The 20,753-nt window shown below is 36.3% G+C and overlaps 1 protein-coding gene across 2 annotated transcripts in view; it reads right to left on the bottom strand.

The window, feature by feature from the left end:
- Nucleotides 1-20,753, bottom strand: part of cers6 (ceramide synthase 6) — a 50,854-nt gene that overhangs the window by 3,292 nt on the left and 26,809 nt on the right. For both annotated transcript variants that reach the window (XM_065252319.1, XM_065252320.1), the window contains exons 5-10: nt 20,335-20,385; nt 18,116-18,208; nt 9,680-9,808; nt 7,239-7,345; nt 1,078-1,234; nt 823-846 (exon numbers count right to left, since the gene is read on the bottom strand). In XM_065252319.1, coding sequence (XP_065108391.1) covers nt 823-846; nt 1,078-1,234; nt 7,239-7,345; nt 9,680-9,808; nt 18,116-18,208; nt 20,335-20,385 — 561 coding nt within the window. The remainder of the gene's footprint in view (nt 1-822; nt 847-1,077; nt 1,235-7,238; nt 7,346-9,679; nt 9,809-18,115; nt 18,209-20,334; nt 20,386-20,753) is intronic.

The raw sequence follows: 20,753 nt of genomic DNA, 5'->3' as shown, positions 1-20,753 counted from the left end.
TTTTAACAATAAACTGACACAAAGACGTCAATTAGTAGCATTTCACATACAACAACGTCTAAACGGTGAAACGTTTTTTTTTCTCCACACTTGTAAACACTGGAGCGGTAGTTTAGCACCGTCATGCATGACCTTTCGACGTGATTACGTATTACGTAAGGTCACGCTGGCACGCCACACATTAAAACACATTATTTTCTTTAAAAAAACTTTAGACTAAACTATTTTTGACTGAAGAAAGTAAGATATAAACATCTTGGATAACATGGGGGTGAGTAAATTATTTGAACCTTTTTTTATTAAATTGAAAGGGCAAAATTAGCTATATTGACCAAAACCACTTTTTGTATTAGGCTGTAAACATATTTTTTCTGCTGTAAAATTGGGCATTTTAACATTAGGGATCTATTGACTCCCTTTGGATCCTGTCTCTAGTGGCCAGTCGATGAATTACAGTTTAAGTAACTTCCTTGTTGGATTCACAAGAGAGACCGGAAGGTTTGCCCTTGGTCTTTACTGGTAATGTGTTGGGTTAAATTGGTGGATTGTTGACCAATGAATGGGAACCAATTAAACGCCATTCAAATAAAGCCCAAAACATACTACATAAAGGAATTTGTAATTGTTTTTATGGTAAACGGGTGATTATTCATAATTGAATTTTTAATGCATACCATTAGATTTTGTATTATTTTTTCCAGGGCACTAATGTCATTGTCGCAAACATCTTTTAGTTTATTCAAAGCAGTAACATGAGCCATATTTTATTATTAGAAAGGTAAATTATTCAGACATTCATATTTTGTATTTAGTTGAACTTACATGTAAAGGATTCCATTTCCCTGCCTTGGACAGCAGCAATAAAGAAAAAAATGAGGAAAAAAAACACAAAAGGAAGAATTAGCAAGTAAGTACCCATTAGTTATAACCATGCTAAAAAACATTTTATTAAAAGCGACATACATCAAATTCAAGGTTAATTTCATCAGTATTTTGTTTGCTCTGGGAATTGAACTCATGACCTACAAGAACACATTTTTTTGCATATGCTAAAACAGTTAATAAAGTTTCTCCTACCTTTCCTCTGGAGATGGCCCTGCAGGCAATGCGCACTATAAGATACGACCAGAAGATGTGCATGGCCTGCAGCATCACCAACAGCAGATTAAACACCCACCACGACGGAAACAACCCAACAATCTCCCAGCTCTCAAACACCGTGCTGTTTAAAATCCTGCAAACAAACACAAACAATGACAACCATGTATAATGCTGGCTTGAATATAAACTGTGTAACATTGAGCAAGTAATGAATAAAGTTGCCAGGTTGTGATTGGCTAGTAAACATACAACATTGAACATTTAAGTACTATTGTGTGTATAAGTATCAGTGCAATGGCAAGTAAAAAGTATATAAGTAGTAAACATTAAGTAACACTGTATGTATATAACTGCAAGGTATTAGCAGAAGAGGTGTAGTTGGATGCAGTGGTAAGCATGGTAAGATGTAAATATGCAAAGAATAATACTGCACTTGTTAACTAAAAAAATACTCACTGTGCAATAAATGATAATCTAAGAACTATAATGCTGCATTCAGACCAGCCACGGTAGAGGCGTCAAGAGCGAGTGATTTCAATGTTAAGTCAATGTGAAGATGCGTTGACGCGCATCTGGAGGTCTCGCGGTGCGAATGAGGCGTTTAGCGTGGCGCGGTAGGTGCGATTACGCCTCATTCGCACGTCTAGTTTGTGCGAATTGAGTGTTGCTGCAGGAAACGCACGAGTTGAAAAATGTGAACTTTGGCGGAAAAATGCATTAACCAATCAGGAGCTTGCTCTAGTAGTGATGTGATTACAAGAAGCGAGTGGAGTCACAGAAGCCCCTCCCATGACGGAAATTTTCACGTGAGTGTCTCAAGGACAAGAATTTCACGCAAAACTCAAAATGTTTGCGAATTTGAAGCCTTGAATGTGGCTGGTGTGAACCCATGGACTATAAAAGCAGCTCATTTAAAAAATGCTGCATAGAAACCACCCTACATTTGATTTTACGATTATTTATCAAAAACGCGCACATATGATTCATAGAACGAACAACGCACAGAAAACATGCTTACCTTTTTCTTTCAAACGTAAAATCTATAAATCGCAAATCATTTTGAACTTGTGCACAGCTGAACAGTTTCAGATCTCCGCCTTTAAATAGTGATGCACCGATGTATCGGCCGCCGATATTTATCGGCCGATTTTTGATGAATTTGAAACCATCGGCATATCGGCAATAGCACGAGAAAGGCCGATAACGATTGTTTATTAATTAACTGCATAAAGAAATCCATTATATGTAAAAAACGAGTTAATGTTGTTAATAAAATAAATGCTGAATAGCAAAAACCACCTTTGAAAGTTGTCATGCTGTCTTATTATATTTGTTTTAGCTTAATTTGTGCCTCCCTTATTATGTTGGTCAGTTGAATGTTAATTAGATCCAATCCGTGTTCAGTAAAAATAATTTGATGCAGAAATAAACTAGCAAATAGACCAACTGTATAGTATTGTATACAAGTGTTTAATATCGGTATCGGTATCGGCCAGAAGTTGTCTGTTTAAATCGGTATCGGCCCCAAAAAATCCTATCGGTGCATCCCTACCTTTAAACGTGCCCAATTAATGTTATCGACATATAAAAGAGCGTCAACGTTTAAATTCTTTTCGAGCAGCAAGAATATGTATGTCTGCTCAGACCCTGACATGGCGCTAAGCAGTTTTCAATGTCAAAGACACATTTTTGCGATCAAATCTGTGCGTATGCACCCTTTATAAATGAGGCCCATGGACAGTTTTATAATCTGTACTACATTACTTTGAGGAAGAACAGAGATGTTCACGTTTATTCATGAACCAACTGGCTGATTCCTGGTGTGAAGCGTCTGCAGGCTGAACACCATTAATCCATTTCACTAATGCCATCAGAAAAACACACTCAACCACTCAAAACCCACTGCAGACACTTACAGGAGGAGAGTCTTACCAGCATCTCTAAATGATTTATGAAGAAAACACCAAGATAAAATTCACACCAGTCGTTCTGAAGCACAGTATGAAGTGCTAGACTGTAGGGCGGCAACTAACGATTATTTTCATAATCGATTAATTGGTCGATTATTTTTTCTGATTAATCGACTAATCTGATAAAACATAAATATTACTAGGTTCGAAACTAAAATTAATGACTATTAATGACCTGCAGATACAGTTTAAAAGTAGCCCAATTCAGAACTCTGCCGAAAATGTCACAGACCAACTAATCGATAATAATGAAAGTCGTTGGCAAATATATAAAAATGTGCAGCCCTACTATACTGTACACATGACACAGTGTAATCCAGCAATCGTTTGCATAAAGTAAATTAAGAGTCAATATATTCTCTAGTTTCTTTTTTAGCCAAAACAAGGTTTTTATTTCTGCATCAAATTATTTTTACTGAACATGGATTTGATCTAATTAACATTCAACTGACCAACGTATTAAGAGAGGCACAAATTAAGCTAAAACAAATATAATAAGACAGCATGACAACCTTCAAAGGTGGTTTTTGCTATTCAGCATTTCTTTTATTAACAACATTAACTCATTTTTTACATATAATGGATTTCTTTATGCAGTTAATTAATAAACAATCGGTATCGGCCTTTCTCGTGCTATTGCTGATATGCCGATGGTTTCAAATTCATCAAAAATCGGCCAATAAATATCGGCGGCCGATACATCGGTGCATCACTAGTTATTCCTAGTTCGAACACTTTTAAAAGAAGCATCAAGGCTTGGTTACTAGATAGGGCTGCGTAATAGAAGTTATAGTTTTACATTCTATTTATAAATGAGAAATGTTTTTATGTTATGTTATTGTTTATGTGTCTTGTCCTGAGGACCACAATGGAAATAAGTCTTTTATCCTCGATTGTATTTGATGTCTTTTGTGGTTATGTGTAAGACATTGTGGTTGATACAATTAAATTAAATCAAATCAAATCAAACATGAAAAGAATGCACACCCAGGGTGATAATGTGGCACAACCGCTTATACCACAGTTACCAAAAACATTGCTCTGGTGTCTATTTTTGGATATTTAACAAGTTAGTTGTGCGGTTTACAGAAAAATAATCATCAACCATGGAACATTTCTCAGCCAATCAGAATAAAACATTCAACAGCCCCATTGTATAACATGCATTATAAAACAGGCAGTTTTGGTTCTTCATTCTGATTGGTTGATACGCGTTCTAAGCCGTGATAACATACCCCGGTAAACCCACGGTTCAGACCGCATTACAGAAGTATCACTGCGCCACTGTTGCTGCGTAATGATTTATGAAAATAAACACCACAGTCTTTAATCATATTTTTAATTTGTCTACAATTGCACAATTAATGGCGATATCCAGATAAATGTCAATAAATATTGTTGAGTCATCTCGTTGATAAAGAGAAAACGTTGTCTGAGGAGTTTATAACTCAAGTTCATACGTCCGCTATTATCCACTGGGTGGCGATCTTACTCAACTTAAACACTGACGCATTCACTCAACACTGAAACACAGCGTGTACGTTTTGATGGCTTTGAATCTGATCGCTTACATAAGTTCTTCACAAAAATGGAATTATCTCCGCTTTTAGCTAAAAATTTGAGAGGTGATAAGAGAACAAATGAAGGTAGGATGAAACGTTGTTTTGTTTGTTTTTGTTTGAAAGTGGATGGTCTGTTCTTTCATTTGATATTTTATGTTTATTTAAAGAAGATAATTTTTCTGCAAGGCATTAAACTAAAACTGGGTGGCAACTTAAAAAAAAAAAAAACGCTGACAGGGAAAGAGTTCAGCATGCTTCCAAGCATATTTGATCATCACTTCAACAAATGCATGATATAAATGTTAATGTATAAATTAGATGAATGGTGATTTATAAAATAAACATCACAGTCTTAAATCATATTTTCATTGTGTCTTTGCTGCATCTCTGTTGGTTGAGAACTGCGCTCTGTTTCAGTCACACTTGATTCTGAGGAACTACTTTGTTTGGTGGAAGAGTAATATTTGTACTAATATAATTACAACTTATTTGTGTTTTATTTTATAAAATCCCGCTAACGTTATGCATATGAAGTAACCGTTTTATAAACGCAATAAACCCCTCGAAGCAGTGGGGTTACAGTGCATTTTATAACAGCTAAGGGGGTCGCTTTGCGTCGTGCCTAACAACGCCCCTTAGCTGTTATAAAATGCACTGGTAACCCACTGCTTCTTGAGGTTTATTGCTTTAATAACACATTTACACACCAAAAGAAATGTAATATAATAAAATGGAAAATAGGGGCTCTTTAAACAATCAGCCGATGTTGGATAGTGGCCGATATATATATTGGTGCATCTTACAATTTTATTAAGGTTAAAGGTGCCATTTGTAATAATTGAGGTAAAAGATTTTTAAAAATTAGTTACACGCATCAAAAGAATGAGAAGAAATAAGGGCAAAGATGTCATTAAAAAAATGACAAGGTATAGTGCTGCAGAAATATCAATCTGAATTAGCATGCTAAATTACTAGCTACAGCCCGACTGGTGTTGTAATACCAGTTTCGACCATGGGAGGCGGTATGCGGGCCACGCACATAACCGCCAGCCAAACTGCAATACACGAATAAGTGGGAGTACAGCCCTCTACTAGTACCGCTGCGTCCGAAAACTAAGGCAGCTGACTTGTTGATTTAAGATTTATGAATGCAGCTCAGAGAAATGCAATTCGGACAGCCATGGATTCGGACATGCCTTGATGCCTTCCTGCCTTGCAATAGGGGTTTCGGACGTATTTCAGTTCAGGGAAGAATGGCTAAAGCAAGAGACATTTACCACTACCACAAACATTTGCTGCAGGGAACAACGCGCTCGGAATCACAAATAAAATATGATAAATAAAGTAACCGAACCAGAGTAAATACTGGCACTGCTTTTCATCGCTGGAGACAACTAATGAACATGAAAGAAATGAGGTTCGACTCCGAAATGACAACTTTTCTTTTCGATTGGTAAGTAAGATGCTGTTAGTATTTCGCTAGAAGTTCACTTATAATAGGCATTGCCATAACCTATGCTCAGCTTGTACATGAACTACGGCTTTGTGCAGTAAATGTGGCTCCATCTGAAAGCAGCTGATGGCGATTCACTTTTAATCAATAAACCGGCTTCACTGACGAGAAGCGCAATGACTATCGCATGCAAATTATTGCGCATCCTTAGCTGTTAACGTTTAATAGTTAGCTCTACCCACGGATCCGATCCGGTTTTCACCCGTTATCTACCAAGCTGATGCTAAAATGTAACATTAGCTAAGAAGCTTGAAATGTCTTCGATTATAATGAACACCAAATGGACGCACGAAACGTAGCGGAAAACATTGCAATTTTAATGAGACAGAATGTTTTTTTGTGACTAATGATAACTTAGTTGCCAATGTAAATCAAACTTGATATATGCTGCTGAATTTGCAGCTGCTAAATTAAAATAGACCAACTCACTTTTCTGGAGGTATACTGCCCCCGTCTGTTTGGCGTGCGGAGTATGAATTGATTTTTTTTTGGGCGGACATGTTAAATGGTCCCTTTAAGTCAATCACCGTTTATGAAGTGGAATCACTTTTGAAGGAGGCTGAAATAATTTGATGTACAATATTGTTTTGTGGCTATACTTTTGAAACGGTGGATTCTGATCACCTCACTTTGTGAACTGTAAATGCCAGGCTGTCTGTGTTTCTTGTTGTTGCAATCAACATTATTTCACTAACAATGTTGTTGAAGTTTAAATCGTATTTAACCCAGAGCATTAATTTTTCTTTCTTAAAACCCAATGCTTTTTAGTAATTAAATTAATATAAAGTATGAATCAGTAATTCATATTGCTGTAAAACTAAAAATATATATTCATGCTTATTCAAAAGTGATCCACATCTCAACATCACTGCTGTAGCCATAGTAACTATTACTCGGCAACACTGACTGAAGGTATCAAAACCTAAAACAATAAAAATGCATCAAATAAAGCATTTTTGATATACCAATGAAAAACCTCATATTGTAGTATCATCATAGGATATTGGAGAAGCAGTATTTGCATTATTTAAGCACTCAACACGTATCATCTGTTACTGACGTGTATATGGAAAGAAGAGAGATATTTCTTACCACACAGGATAAACTCCTAGCCTGGAGCTGATGAAAACCAGAGCAAACATAACAAACAGAAGGTTGCAGAGTCTCTGGCACTTGGCATAGTTGGCCATTTTAGCAGCCTACAAACACACATTTCATAATTTAGATTGTGATCTAACACACATTGCATCATCTAATCTTTGGGCAGGTTTGCTGTGGTCCGAACCGAAGTGCAATTATTTGTGGTGACACCCCCCGGTCTGGTTTCACAAACACTTGATTCTAATAAACCATGATGCTCTTGCATTCAACCTTAAGTCATCACCAATGCGCACTCACGAAAAGATGTAAAACATAACACGAATATACAAGGCGGCTTTCTGCTGCTCGTAAAAAAAAATTCACTTGCACCTCCAGACCATCCTGTTTGCATCATGCAGATATTTTAGTACTTCCAGTCGTTTATTGTGGAAACTAATAATGTTGTCATTGGTTAAATTGCATGCACAGGTTACTTCACTTCCTGGATGAGTGCAAACATGAGTGCGAGTTGCCTTCACATTCACACAAATTGACTTAAACGACCTCGGACCACCTCGGACAAGCAGTCTCGGGTTTGGTACCCTGGTGCACTCCTGGGTCCGCATGGCAGCGTTCACATTAGGATTGTTGAATATAATCATTTTAGCGATGCTAATGTTAACGTTTACTGATGCTAATATTAACGTTTACGACATCGATGCATTCACTCTTTCCCCGCCATTGACGAGTTGTCTCGTCAATTAAGAGAAAACATTTGCATAAAAAACTTGTTCCTGGTGAGGTTTTATGTTAATCTGTAATACTGCGATTATCCACTAGATGGAGCACTTAAATCTGTGTATGTTTTGATAATTGTTTTGAATCTGATCACTAACAAAATTTCTTCACAAAAGTGCAATTATTTCAGCTTTTTGATAATTTTTTTATTTAAAAAAATACCCATATTTAAGAGTTTATAAAAAGAGATAAATATATAGATAGGATGAAACATTTTTTTCCTGTTTAGTTTATTTGTTTATTATTTGTTTGAAAGCATATATTTGTATGTATATACATATTTAGAAGAAAATGTAGCTGGAAGGCATTTTGTTTAACTTTTGTGAAAATCACAAAAAAACGCTGGCACGCAACTTTTTTAAAAAATGGCTGGCGGGGAATGAGTTAAAACAAATAATTCACTATTTAAAAAAGCCCCTCTCTCGCTCACGTGCGCATCTCTTTCTTGCGCGCCCATCTCTCTGTAAATGAAGTGCATTTTATATTTTTAGGATGTAAAGCGCTCACCCGAGGTTGAAGATGACACATTGCGTTAGAGAAAGACGAGAGAGCCGCAACAGTGAAAATGTGAGGGAGACAGACTAGTTATAAAATAGTTGAAAATAGGCTCATTTTAAACAATTGATTTTTATTGGTTTGGAATCCATACAGCTGATCTCCGGGTCTGGCGCTAGCACTTTTAGCATAGCTTAGCATAATCCATTGAATCTGATTAGACCATTAGCAGGTGCAATGATATTACGCAGTGTACAAAAATAGTCCCCTGCTATTAAAAAGTAAACAAGGGGACTATTTTTGTACACTGCGTAATATCATTGCGCCTAACGTAGCCATGTTACGGCAGCAAAGTCCTTAATTATTACGCCAGAATGAGAGTATAGTTCCTGCCATATCCGCTGAGAAAATCACAACTTTTAATTTTCCATCGGCCTTAGTACACGATGTAACTACAGAAAAGTCAAGTTTTAAACAAGAAAAATATTGAAACTCTTTTGTCATTTTTTAGTGTGATGCTAATGATCTAATCAGATTCAATGGATTATGCTAAGCTATGCTAAAAGTGCTAACGCCAGACCCGCAGATTGGCTGAATGGATTCCAAAACGGTAAAAAACAAATGTTTTACTAAAGGGGAGCTGGAAAATGAGCATATTTTCTAAAAAAGTGGAGTGTCTCTTTTACAATTTTTATGTGAACCGGGCCACATTTCAAACCGAACTGTAAGTGTAAAAGCCACCTTAATTGAATGATAGGATCAAACAAACCTGTAAGAACCTCAAGAACTTTTTGTGTATAAATCATAAAATATCTTAAGCCATGGTAACAAACATTTAATGCTCAATTAAATCTTGTGTCCATGTTTAGCTTAAAGGCGGAGTCCATGATGTTTGAAAGCCAATGTTGATATTTGAAATCACCTAAACAAACACGCCCCTATCCCAATAGAATCTGGACCTTCTGTTGATAGACCCGCCCCACACATACGCAACCCGGCATTTGATTTGATTTGATTGGCTATAAGTGTGTTTTGGTAGTCGGCCCGTCTCCTTTTCCAAACCATTTTTCAAACATCGTGGACTCCGCCTTTAATAAAAGTAGTCCAGAAACAATATTATGTTTATGCCATTTTGATATTAAGAAATAAAGGCAAATCACCTCCAACAGGACATCTGTGGCATCGTGCAAACACATGACGAGAGTTCCCACCCGAGCCATGTTATTCACATATGAGAAGGTGATCAAAGAGATGGTGGCCACATGGTGTAGAAACATGAGTAAAAAATCCTGCAGAAAATCACATGGGAGAGCATTAGAGAATTATGACACTTCATAAAAAAATCCAGATAATTTACTTACCCTTGTGTCATCCAAGACTTTTATGTCTTTCTTTCTTCAGTCTAGAACAGTGGCGGCCGGTGACTTCTTTTATTGAGGGCGCTCGAAGTGAAGTTCGTCACAACATGTATGTAGCCCGTCATGTGTGTGGTTCCTCTTTTCAAAATATGTGTTCTGCGCATCCAGAGATCATGTGTGCATCACGTGTCTTATCAAAATAAGTGTCTAAAAGGTTTATTATAAAAGAGACGTGAAACTAGCATAATCTTATGCGTACTTAGAGTTTACTTACACATATTTTGAAAACGCAAGCAACACACATGACACGCCAAATACATATTTTGAATTAGCGCCCTTCGGATGAGCAGTCATGAGGTGCCACTGGTCTAGAAGTTTTTTGAGGAAACATTCCAGGAATTTTCTCAATTTAATTGACTTTATTGGACCTTAACATTTTACAGTTTTCAAAGGTCTCTAAACGATGCCAACCGAGGCAGAAGGGTCTTATCTAGCAAAACCACTGTCATTTTGCCAACAAAATAAAAAAGTACTCTTAAACAACAACTTCTCTATTTGAACTAGCTGTGGACGTGGCAGCGTGACCTTACAGTTTATTACACGGCTCTCTGGAATGCTTGATTCTGATTGGTCAGTTGAGACATTTGCAGGTTCGTTCTTTTCAAATAATAACCGATCCAAAGCAATAACGCATAGCCGGTACTACTTGTACGATTAAAATCGCTCCGCGCCAATAAAGATTACTGTTTGGCGCCATCTTGTGACAAACACTGGACAACCACCATTGAGAATGGAAAATTTTGACATTAATTTTAACATGTACGGAAAAAACAAAACATTTAAACAGTGGATAGAAGAACAATCAACGACAAGACACAGAGAGCTTACTGAGACTGAACTTGACAAAATAGAGCATGACAGCTACGAAGCCAACACACAAAAAAATACAGAAAGGGCATTAAAACTTCTCAAAGACTGGCTAAAAGAGAAAAAAATGGAGACAGACAAGTATGAAGGAGAGGATCTTAATAAGGTATTACGATCATTTTATGCATTTTTTGACAATTACCATAGTTATCGCGAAATAAGCCCCTTCAGTGTGATACGATCCTCCGCTTCGCGTCGGGTCCTGATCACACTGTCAGGGCTTATTTCCCGATAACTACCGGCTGCCTCTACATTATCCCTTCCATGTATTATGTAATCACATCGGAAGGTCATTGTTACGGGTTGTGTTCTTTTGCATTCTGCATGTTGTGGTTTTTATACGCTCTCTCTCTCTCTCTCTGGCCTATCTCTCTACCAGGTGTTTGCTGATTGGATGAGGCGGCTGTCATTACATATAGATATATCATTACATATCTAGGTAAGGAGGTTGGCCAAGGCCAAGTGCGCCCGTTAGAAGCGAAAGTAACCGCAATAGCTGAATTTCCAACTCCAGCTACTCGAAGAGAACTTCGCCGATTTTTAGGCATGGCTGGTTATTATCGCAGCTTCTGTAGGAACTTCTCTATCATTGCGCAGCCTTTAACCTCGCTCCTTAGTCCATCTAGTCCGTTCCGGTGGTCTGATGAATGTCAGCATGCGTTTACTTCAATCAAAACGCTGTTGTGTAGTACTCCTGTTCTTGTAGCTCCTAATTTTGCTTTGGAGTTTAAATTGGAAGTGGATGCCAGTGCGGTTGGTGCTGGGGCCGTACTGTTGCAGGAGGATGCGAACGGAGTTGACCATCCTGTCTGCTACTTTTCGCGTAAATTTAATAAGCATCAGATCAACTATTCGACCATTGAGAAGGAGGCGTTAGCGCTGCTGATGGCCCTTCAATATTTTGATGTGTATGTTGGGTCGAGTAGCTGTCCAGTTATTGTGTTTACCGATCACAATCCTCTTGTATTCCTGTCACGTATGTATAATCATAATCAACGCTTAATGCGTTGGTCTCTGATTGTACAGAGTTACAATCTAGTGATTAAACACAAGAAAGGTGCGGAGAATGTGATCGCGGATGCCCTTTCTAGAGCTTAGTAGTGTTGCACTGTAGTGTTGAAACAAATATATGTAAATTCATATAGTTTGTTTTTAAGGGCGGGGGTGTACGGGTTGTGTTCTTTTGCATTCTGCATGTTGTGGTTTTTCTACGCTCTCTCTCTCTCTCTCTGGCCTATCTCTCTACCAGGTGTTTGCTGATTGGATGAGGCGGCTGTCCATCTCAATCAAGTGTGTGTGTCGACAGCCAATCGAGTGCCGCCCTGCTGGTTAAAAGGCTTTCCGGTGCGCGTGATCGCCAGTTCAGTTCTGGGTGTGATTGTGTTTGAGTTGCCCTTTGATGTGTGTCTTTCATTTTTCTGTGTGAGTGTGTGAACTCACACTTGTATTGGTATAAATGTATAGACTTTATACGAACAGTTCTTGAGTGCATGTTATCACCCTGTTGGGGGAAAAGGGAGCAGGTAAGAAGATCGCGCGATGTACATATGACCCGTAGAGAACTATATCTGTTAGACACACTAGGTAAGAGGGGAGCGCCTCTTTTGTAAGTTTGTATTTTTATTAAGGGAGTCTAGTTAAGGCGTCGGATGCGCCGAAGATTTCGGTTTTTCTTTCCACATTTTTCTTTGGGTAGTAAGTTTAGAGGGGTTTGGGAAAGTAGTTATTCAATTTTTGTTTTGTTATTTTCTTTAATTTGGCGCTACCCATTGTTTCTTTTTCCCCCAGGGGTTTACAGTCTTTAATTCTTTATTCCCTAACTTTTCATACATTGTAAATAGCTCACACTATACAGACTGACTAGATTAGTGGCTTCGGCTTTAAATAAAAGAAAAACTCATTTAACTGCAACTCTCTTTGTGTCCGGTCTTTTCTGATGCCTTATTCCAGCAGTATCTAAACTAAATGTTATGTGCTAACCCTGGATTTATTAAAAGTTCATAACAGTCATGCATTACATGAAATGCGGGTCTTGCGGAGCATTTTAAACAATAAACTGACACAAAGACATTAATTAGTATCATTTTACATACAACGTCAGAACGGTCCTCTTTCTCCACACTTGTAAACACTGGAGTGGTAGTTTTACATACATCACGCATGACCTTTCAATGTGATTATGTAATACGCAAGGTCATGCTGGCGCATTTCAAGGCTAGTGCAAGACAGGAAGTTGTGGTTTAAAATAATTTTTTTGGGTGAAAATGACGATCGTTTTGCTAGATTTTGCCTCGAAAACGGCAATTTTAAACTGCATTAAAACTGTGAACTGTCATTGTCCTCTAAAGTCCACTATATGGAGAAAAATCCTGGAATGTTTTCTCGACTGAACATAGAAAGACATAAACATCTTGAATGACATGGTGGTGAGTAAATTATCAGTTTTTTTATGAAATTAAATTAACCCTGTAAGGGCAAAATTAGATATATAGACCAAAATCACTTTTTGTTCCAGGCTGTAAACATATTTTTTCTGCTTTAAAGCATGGGAGGTCTATGATATATGTTTATGAATTTGTTTATGAGAGTGGATTAATCCTTTATCATACATCTTCATACAACATACCACAATGATACCAGACCCAAAACTGTCTTAAAATCAGTTTTTTCAGGCGTTCTTTGTTAAAAGCTACAGGGTTTAAATCATAATTTGGGCATGTGTTCATCCATTGAGTTAAATATAATCTGACCCATCAGTATTGTTTTTTTCCTAGAACAAAAAAGTAGAAACAACTTTTTCCATCATGTTCACCACTATTCAATTGCAATACAGAGCTAGTAAAAGGAAATTATGTGTGATTGCATTTAAATGACAGCAATTAAATCAGAAAATTAAATGATTTTCTCAACCCAATAATCCTTTTGTAGGATCGCAGAAAGACTGGAGCCTATTCCAGAATCCAGCATCCCATTTAAATTTTCTGTGTGAAGTGAACTAATCAACATTGTTTTATTCTCCAAACTTCATTAAATGGTTTACAAAACCTTTCCTAACCCTTCAGTGTGAACAGAGGCGAATCACTGCGGACAGACTCTGTTCTCACTGAGAAAATCCTTAAAGCGACATGTGTTGGATTTGACTGCTCAGCAGGCTCATGGTGAAGATGAAGATGATGAAGAAGAGTAGATAAAGAGTACCGAAGCATGAGCATGAGTTGTGGGCATGAAAAACTGAAAAAGGAAAGAAAAACTCGATTTGCATCTCCTGAAGGAAATATTGGTGCCTGCGAGGCAGATAACAGACAGTAAATGTGCTTATAAATGTGTGATCTTACACTGAATATGCTTAAGAGTCCAACTACATGTAAGGTATAAACTGTATTCTGTAAATTTTTTTTTTTTTTACAATTTGGTATTGTAGACAAATATTGAGATGTAATTTTGAATACTAAACTTTATATAAATGTAACTGGAACTTTTTTATGATTAAAGTTTGAAGTCCAATCGAATTTGATCGAAGACTAAAATTAGGGATGAAGTCTGTTTATTAAATCGTTTGAGATTAATTATTTATTTCTTAAAAGAGTCATATGATACGATTTCATGTTTTCCTTTTTGTTTATTGCATTATGTAGCTTTGTAAAAATCAAAGTGTTTCAGAAAGACTGAGTAGCTAAAATAATGTGTTTTTTAAACAATATATTACACCAAAATCACAAATATTTTTAGAGCATTTAGAAACTTAAACCATAATGTTTGAGGAATATTGCTGCTGCATTGCAAGAACCCCCCAAAAAAGAAAAGCATGGCAACAATTCATAAAGAAATGGCGCTGAATCAGTTAAATAAAACGAAAACTGCAGGTGCTAACTCAAGTAGGCTTTCAGAGAAACCATCCATCTGTTCAAACACATATATCCCCTGCATAACACAACCAAACATATGTGATTTCAAGAAAGATGCTCGTGAGAGCTGCAGGAGAGACACTTCAGCATTGAGACAACACAGCCGTAATCAACACGAGACAATTACAGCGCCTGTGGATCTGAATAGAGCCTTTGAGAAGCCTTACAATTCGGTTCTGTTTAGATTTGCATTCATTAACATGCCAATTGTTTAAGATGGACATTGTGTCTTGACCAGTCACAACATGAGTTTTCGGTCTACGCTGAGAGTGAAAATGCTGTGTGATTTGTCCCGATATCCTGAAAATATCTTCAATAACAGGTGCATGTCCCTACATAACTATTCTGTACTATTATTATCTTACGCTGAACTGGGTAGTTACATAATACATATTAATTATTACTAGAGGCCAAACAGTGAAGGTGGTAATAGTTTTAACATTATTCAGAGATTTTTACCCCTGACCACTCGGTGAGTATCACGTCTTTGTAAACAAAAGTTTAATGCATTTTAGGAAGGATTGTTCCAGTGCACCATTAAACCCATTGTAGAGGTGTGAGATGAAACACAAACATCCGAAAATTCTCGGGGCAGCCGCATATGTCGAAATTTCAGTCAAAACCGTTTTATTTCACCATAAACAATCTGAAAACAGGGCTTTAAGTCTAAAATACCGAACTTGTCCTCTAAGTGAGTTTTTTATGCCTCTTTAGAATGACCGAATCAAACCCAGTTTTCTTATATGAAGCTTGACAAATAATCTGGAAAAGTCACAAAATCTTATTCCAATGAGATGAAGGGAACCATGTTTTTAAACTAAAGAAAAGTAGCTTCGGGGTAGAATTAACACCAAGGGTCTTATTAGGGTTAACACATTTTTATGCAGGATAATGCCTTGACAAAACTTCATTTAAATGCTAAACAAATTTATTAGATCATCTGCCCATTTGACTTAAAGACCATCCAGCATAATGAAGTGCTTCAATGGATGGACTCTTTCCTTTTCAGAGAGTTTCGACGTTTCATCCTTTTAAACAGCAGTGATGAATGTCAAATTAAATTATTTTTATACAAAAATTTGAGTCGGCAGACTTCTCTCAGAAGTCAGAAATGAATCAAGCGTAACATTCAACCATTAAAACTTTTTTATCTATTAAGGACTGCAAGTAAATAACTGCAATAATTGGGCAACTAAAAAAATAAATAAATAAATAATAATAAAGTGCATAACTATTTTCATGCCTTTTCATGCCAAACAGTAAATTAAAATATGCATGCATAACAACAATTATATTTTAGCATTAGAAATACTACTGTATTAGGAGCTTACACAAACTCCTGGAGTAAACATGACAGAAACATCAACAAAAGATATACTGTTGTGCAATATAGTTTTGGCACAAACCTTAAATTGGGTGGTGGTCTAATACATTTGTTAAAGGTGCAGTGTGTAATTTTTAAAAGGATCTCTTGAAAGAAATTCAAAATAATATACAAAACTATATTATCAGGGGTGTATAAAGACCTTTCATAATGAACTGTTATGTTTTTATTACCTTAGAATGAAACGTTTTTATCTACATACCGAGGGTCCCCTTACATGGAAGTCGCCATTTTGTGCCACCATGTTTCTACAGAAGCCCTTAACAGACAAACTTTTTTTACTAAGTTTTCTCCGAAGATGACATGTTTGTCTGGTGGCGCCTACCGTAGCTTCTCTATGCATTTCAAAAGCGAGGGGTGAGCAGTGGACTAAGCCATTGGTTGCAATTCGCAACCTCACCACTAGATGCCACTAAAATTTACACACTGCACCTTTAAGCTCTGTCATATAAAAATGACTTTATAGGTAAGAGCTCAAATAAATGTTGTATAAAATGACTACATTGTATTTGGATTATAATATAAAACTCCAATTTTACCATAGTGACAATGCATTCACACAGAAACCAACTTAAAGGTAGGGTAACAGATTTGATCCTGAAACATTTTTAGTTATGCTGGTTAAAAGTCTCCTCACATTCTGATAACAATCACTGTGTTATGTTGTTTAAATGTATTTGTAAAAATTTATGTCATCTGTGAAAGGCGTAGGACCAAAAAATGTTCAACAAATCATAGATTTCGGTCCGAACGGACGTTTCCTTTTATGTCCCTCATACATAAGCGTAATTTGAATTCCCATTGCAGCGAGTCCACGCAGATACCATACGTCATCGACGCGTTCACGTGCGCTCTGTCTGTAAACAGCGAGAACAGCAAACTTTTCTGCTGAATTGACAACCTACACAGGAGCAACAAAACTAAATGCATCTTTTGTAACAACAACAGCAAAAACTGCCTGGATCAGCAAAGAGCAAAAACCCAAATTAACATCGGTAAATGTACTGCTTTACCACGAGATGAAACAGCTGCAGGAGGCAAAGGGTCTGAAAGGGTCGTTGCACTGTTTATTTTGGTAAGGTAGGTACGCGATATGTTTGTATTGAGATGGATTCAGATATTCTACTTTGATGAAATGTTGTGTTGCTTATGAAATTTGTGTTCGTTTTCCGGATTAGCATAACGATATAGTTACTACGTTTACACAATCGAACGTGTGCTTAAACTAATTCTGATGTAAACCAGTTGTTTATGTTGGTTATTTTGGAAGTGTTATTCACTTTGTACTGCAAAGTTTTCTCACTGGTGAATGAGACATGAGACGTGACCGTCTGATCTGTGCGTGTTCATGTGTTTGGAAAGAGGCGTGACTTTGGAGAGCGATTTGACTTGAGGGTGGGATCGGGATTTCATTGCTAGGCGGCTACCGTTAGCATTTTTCAAAATGTGTTACCCTACCTTTAAATCTAAATGTCCAAAAATGCATATGACTGGAGATTATCTAACTAAGCATCAAATATGTATATGTCATGATAAATGATAAAATGTTAAAATTGAGATAAATGTGACCCTGCACCACAAAACCAGTCATGAGTCGCATGCGCATATTTGTAGAAATAGCCAACAATACATTATCAATATTTTAAAGCCAGATTTTCAAATAGTTGTATCTCGGCTAAAAATTGTCATATCCTAACAAACATACATCAATGGAAAGCTTATTTAATCCACTTTCAGACTGTTTATTGACTGGTTTTGTGGCTACAAGTTTCACAAATATTAAACTGTAGCAGTTATTAGTGGTCATAATATCAGATGTTTAAAAGAAAGTTCTTCAGCATTAAATGAAACCAGAGATGTAAATGAACCAAGACCACTAAAGCAAACATCTAACCAGAGCCAAACATATCTCATTTAATCATATTTCTCATCTCGAGAAGTAACAGCTTGCAGTGGTACAATACTAATGCTTTACTGTACACTGAGAACTGTATGAAGAAGTGTAAACTCACGCTTGCGTACCTTCCTTCTGATGTCTGTGAACTGGGAGAAGAGAAGTGACAGATAGAAGGAGAGCTCCAGGATGTAGTAGTAATGTAAATCCAGCGTTAACGGCTATAAAATTACACAAAATACTGTTAATACAATAAACATATACAAGATGTATTCAAAAGCAGCTGATCATGTGACATGTTTTAGTTGTTTTCTTGGTGAAATGATAAATGAACACAAACAAGAGACTTAACAAACTCAACAATTTTTTTTGCTACATATTTTTGCTAATCTGTGCACACTTTAATTAATTAATTAATTTTGGGGTTAAGAAAATACGTTTGGAGGTGCCTAAATGTTTGTAAATAAAAAAAGAGAAAAACTACGATAAAAAGTTACAATAAAAGTATTTTTTAGTGTTAAGCATTTGTTATTTTACCAGAGCATTCTCATGATTTGCATATAAATATAATGCAGTATGAAAAGTCAAGTAATATGTATGCCAAATTCCAATTTATGTGCATATGATATGCCAGTCCTTCCCATTCACTTAAATCTCATCAATTAAGAGAAAATAAAAAAAGTGTTCCTGATGAATTTTTATGTTAATCTGTAATACCGTGATTATCCACTAGATGTCGCTCTCACTTAAAACTGAAGCAAAAAATTATTTACTAATTTTAAACTCGTCTGAATCGTTCTGAATCTGATCTTTAACAAAATTCCTTCACAAAACTGCAATTATTTCAGCTTTTTGCTAAAACAAATGATTTTTAGAGAAAAATACCCATATTTAAGAGTAGAGCAGAGAAAAAAATATGAAGAGGATGAAACATTTTTTTCCCCCATTTTGTTTGTTTGTTTATTGTTTTTTGGAAAGCAGAGGGTATGTTGTTTCATTTGATATATTTGTATGTTTATATATATTTAGAAGAAAATTTTCCTGGAAGGCATTTTGTGAAACTTTTGTGAACTTTTCAAAAAAAAAAAAGGCTGGCAGGGAATGAGTTAATATGGCGCATCTTCGTGTCGTTTTATGTATTGGTTAAAAAAATCTTTTTTTTTATTATTATAACTTGGGTTAGGATGTCATTTATGTAACAAAAAGTTAAACAAAACCTAAAACTCCAATTCTAACCACAACTTCAAGCGACCATGGTTTAAAAATAGACATAACATGGTGTTTCGGCCGCTTGTCTCACCTTTTCACAAGCCGCCACGCGAGCCAGATATGGGGAGGGGGGTTTTCCGGACGCACGTTCAAACCAACTTAAACTTAAACTTGAAACAAAATAGGATCTTCTATCCTTCTAAATAAGCTACAACTTATATATCTAATTCAAAATTATGTATGCATATATCAGTGTAAATGTAAACAAAAGGTTTCAATTTTCTTTTGTTATGTGGTTGCGTGAGTTTGTGGTCAAAAAACTATATCGCTCCCAACTGTGGCAAGCGCTTCCTTTCTAATGCGATCCCCTTTGGCTTCACTTCCTGTCTCCATATATGGAGTTCCTGGAGGTGTCATAATGCAAAATAAAAGTGCCAGCAAGGGGGGGGGTAAATTTAAATAAAATAAACTGAAGATCAAAATGGCCCTACACATGGAGAAACACATATATTTAATGACATCCTAAAGCAAAATCCAATTCTAACCAATTCTAAGCAACAATGCTTTAAAAACCACAAAAAATTGAGAAACCAATCCATAAAAAGACACGCAAAGATGCAGCATATTTAAAAAACGGGAAGGACTGGCGTATCATAAATTGGAATTTGCCGTATTCATTTCACACCTTTTTACACTGCGTGCTATTTATACAAACTTAATCAGAATGGTTTGTATTTTAAGATCAGCATGGTGAAATTGTTATTAATAGGCATGGGTCGGTATAAGATTTTGGCGGTATGATAACCTTTAGCAAAGGTATTGCCATTGCAACATTAAAATGTGTTATTTTCAAATGCCAGGTAAAATAAAGCATTTAAATTATAATATACTTTCAAAAAATATATAATATTTTGTAATGTATATTAAATGTAAACATTAAATTAATCACATGACTTAATGATTTAACGAATTTTGTATAAACACAGCTCATACCTTGGAGACGGTATCAAAGAACATTTAAGTGGTTTTGAAACCTTGACTGTTTGAAACCTCGGTATACCTTGAAACCGGTAACCGGCCCATGCCTATAATTATTAATGTTTTATGTTTATGTTCATTATAACAGATTTTGTAGTACCTGATAGGGGTAACTGTACCAGCACTTTCTTGTGTCCCACAGCCAGGGGGTCTTTAAACAGACAACAGAGATGAATTATCTACACAGTCAAATACAAAAAGCTCAAAATAATATCCCTGCAAGATCTTGATGCTATGGATGTAGAATAGTTAGTATTTTCTTTTTTGATAACCACATAATTACAGTATGTAAGAAATTGAGTTGCCATCAAAGCTTGATATTGTAAAGCCCAATTTCCTGAGAGATATGCTTTGTGTTTTGAGACTGCTGACGTATGACCCGATTCACGGCAATTCTCACTTTCCAAAGGAAAATTGTAATGAGAAAATGGAAACGCCGTGTGTGCACATCTGTGTTTACAGCCACAGTAGGGACATAAGTACACTGCAAAGAGAAGATAATTACCTACTTTACACAAT

The sequence above is a fragment of the Paramisgurnus dabryanus genome, chromosome 15 (assembly GCF_030506205.2).
Source record: "Paramisgurnus dabryanus chromosome 15, PD_genome_1.1, whole genome shotgun sequence".
Classification (NCBI taxonomy): Eukaryota; Metazoa; Chordata; class Actinopteri; order Cypriniformes; family Cobitidae; genus Paramisgurnus; species Paramisgurnus dabryanus.
The sequence above is the reverse complement of the archived record's forward strand: the minus strand, read 5'-3'. Positions and strand labels throughout refer to the sequence as shown.